General features: G+C 41.3%; 1 protein-coding gene across 1 annotated transcript in view; it reads right to left on the reverse strand.

The window, feature by feature from the left end:
- Positions 1-3,378: 3,378 nt before the first annotated feature.
- The window catches only part of CUNH11orf54 (chromosome unknown C11orf54 homolog), a 20,104-nt gene continuing 11,236 nt past the window's right edge, over positions 3,379-12,246 (reverse strand). The window contains exons 6-9 of the mRNA XM_017498421.2: positions 11,318-11,501; positions 9,229-9,378; positions 6,860-6,976; positions 3,379-5,176 (exon numbers count right to left, since the gene is read on the reverse strand). Coding sequence (XP_017353910.1) covers positions 5,003-5,176; positions 6,860-6,976; positions 9,229-9,378; positions 11,318-11,501 — 625 coding nt within the window. The 3' untranslated portion in view covers positions 3,379-5,002. The remainder of the gene's footprint in view (positions 5,177-6,859; positions 6,977-9,228; positions 9,379-11,317; positions 11,502-12,246) is intronic.

Raw genomic sequence — 12,246 nt, forward strand, 5'->3', positions numbered from 1 at the left:
GCAAACTTTGTGTCCAACAGTTCACCTTTTGACATGAAAAGCCAAGTTCCACCTAATTTTAATGTTAAAATCTTACCCCAAAGTGAATATGGGATGTGTTACATATGTTTATCCATTACACATGTGTTCAACTCCCCTCATATATATATAGCTTTTCTCCCAAATGTGCTGAATGTTTTACTCTATTGTGTGATGCAGGCCATGTGAGGCATAAAAACCAACCTGCTCCCTTCCCTCTGGGAAGAGAAAGCACCTGTGGCATAAGCTGTAGACTGTCTCTTCCAGCTTTGCACGCTGAAATCACCAATAAAGCTCTCCTTTCTACTACTTAGCCATCCTGGTGGTCTTTTGGATAATTTTCTTTTTCTTTAAAGAAACATCATCTATCTGACTCTGTTGCCAAGGTTGGAGTGAGGTGGTGCCATCTCGGTTTGCTGTAGCCGCAGCCTCCAGGTCTCAAGTGATCCTCCCAGTTCAGCCTCCCAAGTAGCTGGGACTACAGGTATGTGCCACCATGCCCAGCAAAATTTTTTTAGTTTTTGTAGAGATAAGGTCTCACTATGTTGCCCAGACTGGGCTCAAGTGATCCTCCCGCCTCAGCCTTCCCAAGTGCTGGGATTACAGGCATGAGCCATTGGACCTGGCTGGATGACAGTTCTTTAGGTTTATCTGTTCTTATTTTAGGTTTGGAAAGATGGTATGACACTGTGATGTATAATAAGATTATGCAGTATGTACAGATAGTCTTCATCCCAGTATTCTGACACACAGCTCCTAAAACCCTGGGAACCTCCAAAGTGATAAGTGGTTTTTCTGTATGCTAAGGAAACGACAATGATAAATGGGTTTCTGCATGCTAGAAGCTCCTGGATAGCTTCAGGATGGGGGAGTTTCTGGCCCAGGAACCAACCTTGTGATTAAAGAGTTTCGGTCCCAACCCCAACCTCGAAAGAGAGGATGAAGGTTGAGCTAATCACCAACGGTCAATGATTTAATTAATTCTGCCCACATAAGGAAGCCTCCATAAAATCCCAAAAGAAAGGAAGAGGCAGGTAGATCACTCGAGCCCAGGAGTTCAAGACAAGCCCGGGTAACATGGTGAGACCCCATCTCTACAAAAAAATACAAAAATTGGCTGGGTGTCGTGGCGTGCACCTGTTAGTCCCAATTAGGAGGCTGAGATAGGAGGATTGCATGAGCCTGGGAGGCAAAGGTTTCAGTGAGTAGAGATCATGCCACTGCTCACTCCAGCCTGGGTGACAGAGTGAGACCCTGTCTCAAAAACAAAAACAAAACAAAAATTCAAAAGAAAAGGGTCGGATAGCTTCCAAATTGCTGAACATGTGGAGGTGCCTAGAAGGTGAGGCACCCAGAGATAGTGTGGAAGCTCTAGACTTCTGCTGGCCTTTCCTTATGCATCTCTTCCATTTGGCTGTTCATCTGTATACTTTATTATATCTTTTATTAATAAACTGAAAAATATAAGTATAGTGTTTCCTTGAGTTCTGTGATTTGCTCTAAGCAAATTAATCAAATCTGAAGAGGTGGGCATAGAGACCTCAATTTACAGTGGGTTAGTCAGAAATGTAGGTGACAACCTGAAGCTTGTGATTGGCATCGGAAATCGGGAGGCAGTCTTTGAGGACTGAACCGTTAAACTGAAGGATCTGATGCTATCTTCCAGTAAATAGTGTTAGAAATGAATTAAATTATAGGACCCCCAGCTGACGTCTGCTGGAGAATTACGTGGTGTGTGGGAAAAATCCCATGCATCTGGTCACAGAACCATTCTGTGTTGTATTGAGTGAATGTAAGAGTAAGAAGAACACTTTGGGTAAGGGTCTGTAAGAGTAAGAGTAAGAAGAGTACTACAGTGCCTCTTGTCTGTAATCCTAGCAATTTGGGAGGCTGAGACGAGCAGATCACTTGAGGCCAGGAGTTGGAGACCAGCGTGGCCAACATGGTGAAATCCTGTCTCTATAAAAAAATAAAACAAGAAAAAATTTAAAAGAAAAGGATTTGATTTACCCCCCCCCATCTCCATTAGATGTTGTAAATGTACCTGGTCTCCAAGCTTCTTGAACTGTGTCCATTAGCAATACAGTTTTGAACTGAAATCCCTAACACAAGAAATGTACACAAAACTAGAAACTTAAAAGGATTAAACAAAATATATAAGTGGATCTTCTAATATCCACACACTCCTTGGAAGGTCACGTGCACCTGCTGTCCATGTACGCCATTTTGGAGAACACTAATGGAAGAGTACGGGCAGTGTTTACAGTGAGAAGAGGCCCAGGACTACTTCAGATAATCTCCACACCTGGAATCTGATCTGAAATAAGCTCTGATCTGAAATCAGATCTGAAATCTGTAATTAAGAATCTAACTTAATTTGTGTTTGACTGCTGATGGCTTTTAAGCCTTACCCCACCCCTCTTCCCTTTCTGCCCCACACCTCTGGCAAGCTAAGAAAGCCTGGGTACTGGCGAGATGTGGTGGCCCATGCCTGTAATCCCAGCACTTTGGGAGGCCAAGGCAGGAAGATCACTTGAGCCCAGCCTGGGCAACATAGTGAGACCTCCATCTCTTAAAAAAAATAAAGAAAGTAAAGCCTGGATGTTCCCTTCTTTGATACCAGTGGGAAATTCAAACCACATGCAAGAAACATCACTCCTGCCCTAATTCCTAATCACCATAAAAACCCCAAGTCCATCTCCTTCCCTGTTGTCAAGTCATTTTTGGATTTGCTTAGGAGCTGCCCTGCTTTCCCCAGAAAGCTTCATTATGTGAGTCACAACCCTTTTATATTCTGTTAGTGTGTGTGTGGCTTCATCAGTCATTTTTTTTTTCTTGAGACAGGGTCTCACTGTGTTGCCCAGGGTACAGTGCAATGGTGCAATCATAGCTCACTGCAGCCTCAACTTCTGGGCTCAAGTGATCCTTATGCCTCAGCCTTCTGGGAAGCTGGGACAACAGGTGCGCACAGCCATGCCCAGATAATTAATTTTTATTTTTTTTTTGCAGAGATGGGGCCTCTCTATGTTGCCCAGGTTGGCCTTGAACTCCGGGACTCAAATGATCCTTCTACCTTGGCTTCCCTAAGTACTGGGATTACGTAGGTGTGAGCTGCTGAATCTGGCTGTCAGTCTGGATATCTGAACCAAATTCTGGGCATGGAATGCATCCTGTCTCATTGAGGGATTGCCACAAAAAAATAGCATCCTCCTTTACAGTTCATCAACTGCTTTATTTATTTTCATAGCACTTAATATCACCGGACATATTATATATTTATTGTTTGTCTTCCCCACTAGACAGATCCCCAGCTTTAGTAAAGCGTTTGGCATAATCATCCGAGTGGTACTTTGCTAGCACTGTTTTTTTATGTTATTTTATTTTATTTTACATAAACGACTTGATGGAGCTAGCACTGTTAAAGGCACTAGTGCTACAGTCATGAACAATGCCATTGCCTGCATAAGGTGTACACTCCAGAGAACAGGGTAGCTGTTCAATACATATTTGTTAAATGAAAGACTATTAATATTATTTTTCTCTGGAAGTAAGATATTAAAAATATAATATTTCATAAATTTTTAAATTCATTTTTTTTGCATCAAAAGTGTTTAAATAGGAATTTATACTCATAAGACATAGCTAACATCCAAAGTAGACAATTAAAGATATTATTTGAAAATTCTTTACTTAGTACTAAAGACTTCCTAAATTTGCACATTAGCAAGATTGCTAATTGGCATTGGCACCATTAGAGAGTTAATCTTTGGCTCATGATTATTCAAAGAACATCCAGAAAAATTTCAACCATTACAATCAGTGAGTATAATTTTATATTTCAGCAAGTACAGTGGTCATGTTCAGCAACAGCCTCACTTACAAATTAAAGTAAGCTCACTTCAGTGTTGCATTTTGATGCTGTTTTTCCCCCTTCTCTTGCAAATACCAGCGAAATACAAATTGCTTCTAAGTGGCAATCCAAACAAGGGAGGAATTATGGCTAACCAACTAGTTGCTAATATTTGTGTTTTTATTTTTTATTTAAGAAAAGATTTAAATAATAGAGATAGGGTCTCACCATGGTGCCCACGCGGGTCTTGAACTCCTAGGCTCAGGAAATCCTCCCACTCGGCCTCCCAATATGCTGGGATCACAGGCTTTGGCCACCATGGCCCAGCCTGTTAATGTTGGTGAAAGGCAAATTGCAAGCTTCTATGGTTTAACTTCAGCAGAAGGGTAAAGGGCTCCCCACCTGCCATCTTGTTCCATGAAAAGAGTATACTCTGATTACTAGAATGAATGTTCAAAATTCAATACAAAGATTCAATAACGATCAACATTTCTAAACACTGATTTTTCTTTTTCTCTTTTTGAAATTTTTTTAATGTCATGCAGGTAATAACACTGATTTTTCTCATACTCAGAAACATCTACTTAGCAATTGTTTGATACTAATTTGCAAAATATAATAATGTTATACAAATATAAGTTACTACTAATACATAGTAGAAATAATTGCATGATTCCTGATGTTTATATTCAAGGTATAAACATGACTGATTTTGCTAAAAGTATAGAATAAAAAAACAATGAAGCTGGTATGTAAAAAATTAAAGAATATCTCAATTAGATATTTTTGTTCCCAATTTCTTTCAGACAGATCTACGAAATAATACAGAATCTAATGTCAATATATCCTTTCATATGAAATAAAAAAAAAAGGGGTTTAAGTTGTGAGATCATTTCTATTTTTAACTTTTTAAAAAAATAAAGACTGGGTCTTGCTGTGATGCCCAAGCTGGTCTCAAACTCCTAGGCTCTAGTGAGCCTCCTGCCTCAGCCTCCCAAAGGGCTGTGACTATAGGCATGAGCCATTGTGCCTGGCCTGTGGGATCATTTCTATTGGTTTTATCGATGTATCAATTAATGAGTCAACAATTAATTAACCTTAATTATTTCTTTTTCTAAATAAGTATCAGCTGATTTAATCTCGCCCAATTGAATGAGTCTCCTTTGGTTGATCAATGCGATAGAGAAACTCTGCAGGTAAGAAGTATCCAAGATATTCCACTATATCTGGAGTAGTGTCATAATGGTAGTGTCCACCTTCTCCATGATGACTAAAAAAATGAGTGTGCTCCAGTCGCAAATCAAACCCCTAGGACAATATACAAATAACATGTTAGTACTCAAATTATTGTGATTAGAGTTTAAGGGGGAAGGAGAACTTTTCATGTTGCAGTAGTTTTTATTTTTTATATAGGTAATGCATTCACATGTTCTAAATTCAAGGAGTGCAAAAAGATATATCCAGTAAAATGTATCTTCTTCTCTCTTGCCCTCACCACACACTACCCTTCTTAGCAGATAACCGATGTAAGCAGTTTCTTGTATACTGTTTCAGAAATATTTATTTTTACTCAAATGTATTATTTTGTACACACTTTTCTGCACATAACTTTTTTTCACTTAACAATTTAATTTTGAGATCTTTGTATATCAAATCATAAAAGAGCTTCCTCATTCTTTTACACCTACGTGGTATTCCATTGTTTACATAACTTCCCAACTGAATGTAATCACTCAATCAAAAGATATGATCAGGCTGGGTACAGTAGCTCACACCTGTATCCCACCACTTTGGGAGGCTGATGTGGGCAGATCACTTGAGGTCAGAAGCTCCAGACCAGCCTGGACAACATGGCGAAACCCTGTCTCTACCAAAAATACAAAAATTAGCCGGGTGTGATGGTGAGCACCTGTAATCCCAGCTACTCAGGTGGCTGAGGTAGGAGAATTGCTTGAACCCAGGAAGCAGAGGTTGCAGTGAGACGAAATGGCACCACTGCACTCCAGTCTGGGCAACAGAGCAAGACTCTGTCACAAAAACAAAACAAAACAAAACAAAACACCAGTAATACAGTAGACATTTGCTTGGAACTAGTCTATAATTTTTTTTTCCTAGTATATAGTATTATAATATAATGAACACCAAACAAGATGATAGGAGACCTGAATCCTAGTTGTGACTCTACTATTGTTTGTTTGTTTTGAGATGGTAGTTACACTGTTACCCAAGCTGGTCTCAAACTTCTGGATTCAAATCAGCCTCCTCAGTAGCTGGGAATACTGTGGTATGCCACCATGCCCAGCTACACCTGCTATTTAATAAAATAATTTTGGATGTTATTTAAAATGCTTGTGCCTTCATTTGCTCAAAGGTAAAATCTGTTCTGCCTAACTGAGGATGGTGAAGAGCTCCCTTATCTTCCAAAATAATTCTAGAGGCTATCCTAATTCTTTTTTTTATTTTTAAGACGGGGTTTCACCATGTTGGTCAGGCTGGTCTTGAACTCCCAACCTCAGGTGATCCACCTGCCTTGGCCTCCAAACTGCTTGGATTACAGGCGTAAGCCACCATGAACGGCCCCCTAATTCTTAAATAACAACAACACGTGGCTGGGTGAGGTGGCTCAGTTTGTAATCTCAGCACTTTGGGAGGAGGTGGGCAGGTCATCTGAGGTCAGGAGTTCGAGACTAGCCTGATCAACATGGCGAAACCCAGTCTCTACTAAAAATACAAAAATTAGCCAGGCGCAGTGGCGCATGCCTGTAATCCCAGCTACTCAGAAGGCTGAGGCAGAAGAATCGTTTGAACCTGGGAGGTGGAGGTTGCAGTGAGCTGAGATACTGCCGTTGCACTCCAGCCTGGGCAATAAGAGTAAAACTCTGTCTCAAAAAATGAGAAAACACCACCACAAAAAGTGCCTTGTTCTTAAAGATTGCCTAAAAATCAAGCATTATCATTGTAGTGTAATATAAAAAACAGACACAGACTTACTGGGTCTCTGGAGACAAAAACTGGTAGACAAACCAAAGGAGCCTTCATCTCATAAAAATGCAGCCATTTATTGACCTCTTCATCAGAGTTCAAGGGGCAGGAAGAAAATTCTGCAGGCTACAACAAAAGATAATTATATAGGTAAACATACTGAATGTTATTAAGAGTTAAAAATTTTTTAAAATATATTTTATTCACTTATTTATTTTTATTTTTTGTGAGATAGGGTCTGGCTCTGATCACCCAGGCTGGAGTGTAGTGGGATGATCACGGTGGGCCTGGAAAAGACACCACAAGTTTCCAGTCTGGTCTGTGGGATTGGCAGCCCACTGGTGGGGGTGGTCTCACTGGAAACCCACCCCCTTCGGTCCAGGAATCTGTCTGCCTCCTGCTGCCATTCACAGAATCCAGGCTGTAGGTGCCAAAGGGTGCCTGAAGGCCAGTGCCAAGCTGCCCTCGGCCCCCGCTGTTACCCTTCTATGCTTGTGTCAGCACCCAAAATCCAGAGGGGGCTGGGGTGGCAGGGGGCTGCTGTGTCAGCCCTACCATGAGCATGTGCACACTTGGCTGGGCTGTGACAACATCAGGGCTCGGCCTGACTTTGCTCCTGGATTGGATGAGGCGTTGACAGCAGGGAGAAGCCAGGCAGTGGGAGCAGGCATTTCCAAGCCTGCAAGAGCAGTGGGGGTCTTCCCAGACCCTCAAGAGTACAGGAATGCCTGGGTCTATAGCCAGTTTGTGCAGCTACAGCTTCATGGAGAGGGTAGGGCTCCTGCCTGCTCCATGGAGCAGGAGACCCAGGTCTATAGCTGCAGGTTTGAGTGGCTACAGCTGCGCTTGGGAAGGTAGGGCTCCTGCCTGCTCCAGAGCCTAACAGCACAGGGATGCCAGGGACCACAGCCATGGCTTGGACAGCTGCAGCGGCACCAAGGGAGCTCCCATGCCAACTCGGAAGGGGTGGGACTCCCACTTGTCCCCAGCTTCCACTGGCTTCGTGGAGTGTGCAGCCCCAGCCATTGTCTCCCTGCTGCAGCCGCTTCAGTCTGCCTTCTGCTGCCATCATCACTATGTTGACCAGGCTGGTTTTGAATTCGTAGCCTCCAGCGGTCCTCCCAAAGTACTGGGATTACAGGCATGAGTCGCTGTGTGGGCCTGGAATTTATCTTTTTTTTTGAGATGGAGTTTCGCTCTTGTTACCCAGGCTGGAGTGCAATGGCGCAATGTCTGCTCACCACAACCTCCGCCTCCTGGGTTCAGGCAATTCTCCTGACTCAGTCTCCTGAGTAGCTGGGATTACAGGCATGCGCCACCATGCCCAGCTAATTTTTTATATTTTTAGTAGAGACGGGGTTTCACCATGTTGACCAGGATGGTCTTGATCTCTTGACCTTGTGATCCACCCGCCTTGGCCTCCCAAAGTGCTGGGATTACAGGCGTGAGCCACCGTGCCCGGCTGGAATTTATCTTTATCTTAAAAACAAACGTATTCAAAATAAAGTTTTAATATATTAACATGGATAAATACATTATCTTGGCAGGTGTGGTGGCTCACACCTGTAATCCCAGCACTTTGGGAGGCTGAGGCGGGTGGATCACCTGAGGTCAGGAATTCGAGATCAGCCTGATCAACATGGTGAAACCCCATCTCTACTAAAAAATACTAGATTAGCTGGGCATGGTGGTGAATGGTTGTAATCCCAGCTACTCTGGGGGCTGAGCAGGAGAATCACTTGAACCCAAGAGGTGGAGGTTGCGGTGAGCCGAGATCACACCAGTCTGGGCAACAATAGCAAAACTCCATCTCAAAAAAACAAAAGAAAAAAAAGAAAAACACATTATCTCACAATCTGATTTACAGTATTATCATCTAAATTTTAAAGTAATACAATCATAGTAAAAAGGATTTGTTTACAGTGTCTTTTAATGTAGAATTCCCAACATATACTTTACAATCCTAAGATCTGGCTGGGCACAGTGTCTTAACATCTGTAATCTGTAATCCCAGCACCTTGGGAGGCTGAGGGGGGTGGATCACCTGAGGTCAGTAGTTGGAGACCAGTCTGGCCAACACGGCAAAACCATGTCTCTACTAAAACTACAAAATGAGCCTGGCGTGGTGGTGTATGCCTATAATCTCAGCCATTCGGAAGGCTGAGGCAGGAAAATTCCTTGAATCTGGGAGGCAGAGGTTGCAGTGAGCCAAGATCGTGACACTGCACTCCAGCCTGGGCAACAGACTCAGGCTTCATTCATTCATTTGTTCGTTCATTCATTTATTGAGGCTCCGTTTGAAAAAAACAATCCTAAGATCTTAAGCATATGTACATACACAAACTCCTTCATGCATGTATTCACATGTGGCCTCTTACCATAATGTGAGATTTCACTTTTCCCTTCTGAATTATGAAAGTACCTCCCATTCCTATAGGCTTATTTCCATAATGTTTTTCCAGGGTCTGTCTCATACAAGTCACAAAGTTAAGTGGTCCAGTTCTTCTTTTGGCTTTCACCTCAATTACCTATAGAGGAAATAAAGATGCATATCATTGATTATGCTGCAAAATAATTACCTGAGTAAAACATTATATAATTCAATGCTATCAAGCAAATATTCTGTTCTTTGCTTAGAGCCCCCAGATCTGAGTTTAAACGTCACAACCCCGTGAGTCTTGATCAATCATATATATGTATATAAACACACACACACACACACACACACACACACACACACACACAAACACACACATGCATATGCATCAGTTATATGTAATTTACTGATAAGTCTTAAGCATACTTTCTTCAACTGAGAAACTGAGAGTTATAGACAAGTCCTACACTGAACTCTAGAGACTCTTAACATACATGTCAAGGCAGTAAAAGGTTGAGAATTACCTGCTTTAAAGGAATTAACCTTTGGTAAGTGGGGGTGAGGAGAAAACGATTACATTTTCTCACTTCCCGTAAAATTCTGTACTGTGTTATCTCCCCAACTCGGAAGTTAAGTATTTTCACTTCCCAATCTCATATCTCAAAGTAGCTGAAGAGGCTATCTCCACTTACAAAACAGGAGAATCTTCACAAAAGCTAATGCGGAAATCATCTTTTGTGTACTAACAGGAAGTAAATATGAAGGCATTAATTTTCCTTACTTTCTTCTTGCTGTAAGTTTTTGCTACCACGATTTCTATCTAGAGCACGTGTGATTTGTCAGAAAGGAGCAAATAACCTATTTACTACCTGTAAGTACACATTATTTATTTTAGCTGTGTGGTTCATGTAGATGACTAACTCACTCCCCAAATTAATTTTCTATTATCTTTTGGTTCTCAGAAAAAGGTCTTGCTTACTAAGTATTACTCTTTTTTTTTTTTTTTTTTTTTTTTTTAGAACAGGTCTTGCTGTCACCCAGGTAGGAGTGCAGTGGCATGATCATAGCTCATTGCAGCCTCAAACACCTGGGCACAAGGGATCCTTTTGCCTCAGCCTCTTGAGTAGCTAGGGCTACAGGCATGTATCACCACACCTAGCTAATTAAAAAAAAAATTGTTTAGAGACAGGGTCTTGCTATGCTGCCCAGGGTGGTCTGAAACTGCTAGCCTTAAGTGATCCTCCAGCTTTGGCCTCTCAAAGCACTGGAATTATAGGGATGAGCCACTGTACCAGCTGTATTATTCTTTTTTTTTTTTGAGACAGAATCTTGCTCTGCTGCCCTGACTGGAACGCAATGGTACGATCTTGGCTCACTGCAACCTCCATCTCCCAGGTTCAAGTGATTCTTCTGCCTCAGCCTCCCAAGTAGCTGGGAGTACAGGAGTGTGCCACCATGCCTGCCAATTTTTGTGTTTTTAGTAGAGATGGGGTTTCGCCATGTTGGCCAGACTGGTCTCAAACTCTTGACCTCAGGGGATCCATCCATCTCGACCTCCCAAAGTGCTGGGATTACAGGCGTGAGTCACTGTGTCCAGCCTCCAGCTGTGTTATTCTTAACCTTAGTTTTAAAGATAACTTTTGCTCTGCATATAGTACTCTCTCAATCTTTCATTACTGGGTTAAAGAGCTTTGACTTAAGAAGCTCTAATTTTCTTTTCCTTTTTATTTTCTTGAGATAGAGTCTCACTCACTGGCCCAGACTGGAGTGCAGTGGTGTGATCTCGGCTCACTACAACCTCCGCCTTCTGGGTCTGAGTGATTCTCTTACCTCAGCCTCTTGAGTAGCTGGGAATACAGGCACACACCACCACACCCTATTAATTTTTGTATTTTTTGGTACAGATGGGGTTTCACCATGTTGGCCAGGCTGGTCTTGAACTCCAGACCTCAAGTTATCCATCTATCTTGGCCTCTCAAAGTGAGAAGCTCTAATTTTCTTAGCAAAACCATATTTAGGGTAGTAACAGTTCAAATTTTTAGCTATCTGAGAATATTTAGGGAATATTGTATTTTTATGGACAAAATCACCTTGCCAGGTTGCCCCTCACTGGCAAAAAGATTAGCCAGTAATGCACACTCAAAATCATGACGTTTCTCACTGTATTTCTCCAGTAGGCACCCTCCATCTGCAGAGTTCACATGAGCAAAATAACTTCCATTCACAGGAGGCTTGTGTTCACTTTTTGTCTGAATAACTGGCATAAACTGAAAAGAAAGTAAGGTAATTAGTCAATCTTTATATCTCTGCAATAAGAATATCTTGAATAATGTCACAAAACATTTAATCCTTTTAAGACATTTTAGTTCAAGTCCTAATAAGAGAACATAAAATATGTAATATTTAATTTTAGACATAAAAAACTTGAAAAACATTTTATAAGATATTTATAGGCCAGGTGTGGTGACTCATGCCTGTCATCTCAGCACTTTGGTAGGCCAAGGTGGGAAGATCACGAGGTCAACATGGTGAAACCCTATCTCTACAAAAAACACAAAAATTAGCTGGGAGTGGTGGTGCACACCTGTAGTCCTAGCTATTTGGGAGGCTGAGGTAGAACTGCTTGAACCCAGTAGGCGGAGGCTGCAGTGAGCTGAGATCACGCAACTGCACTCCAGCCTGGAGAGAGTGAGACTCAGTTTCAAAAAAAAACAAAAAGGAAAAGAAATTTATAGTATTTCTTACAGTGTATCTATAACTTGCATTAAATATCTTATTTTAACTTTTAAACTTTTTTGTTTTATTCTTTAAATTTAATTTAATCAATTATTTTTTCTTTTTAACTTTTAAACGTTTTTCCTAACTTGAACACTAGGCAAATTGTATTAAGTTTCTGCAAATAACTTGTATGACTACTAATAGTCATATCTGAAGAAGTTATGAGAGAATGAGCAGACTGAAGTCTTCTACTAATGAGATTCAAAGTATTTTCTTTTCTTTTTCTGTTTTTTTTTTTTTT

Source organism: Cebus imitator, unplaced genomic scaffold (assembly GCF_001604975.1).
Source record: "Cebus imitator isolate Cc_AM_T3 unplaced genomic scaffold, Cebus_imitator-1.0 Scaffold241, whole genome shotgun sequence".
NCBI lineage: Eukaryota > Metazoa > Chordata > Mammalia > Primates > Cebidae > Cebus > Cebus imitator.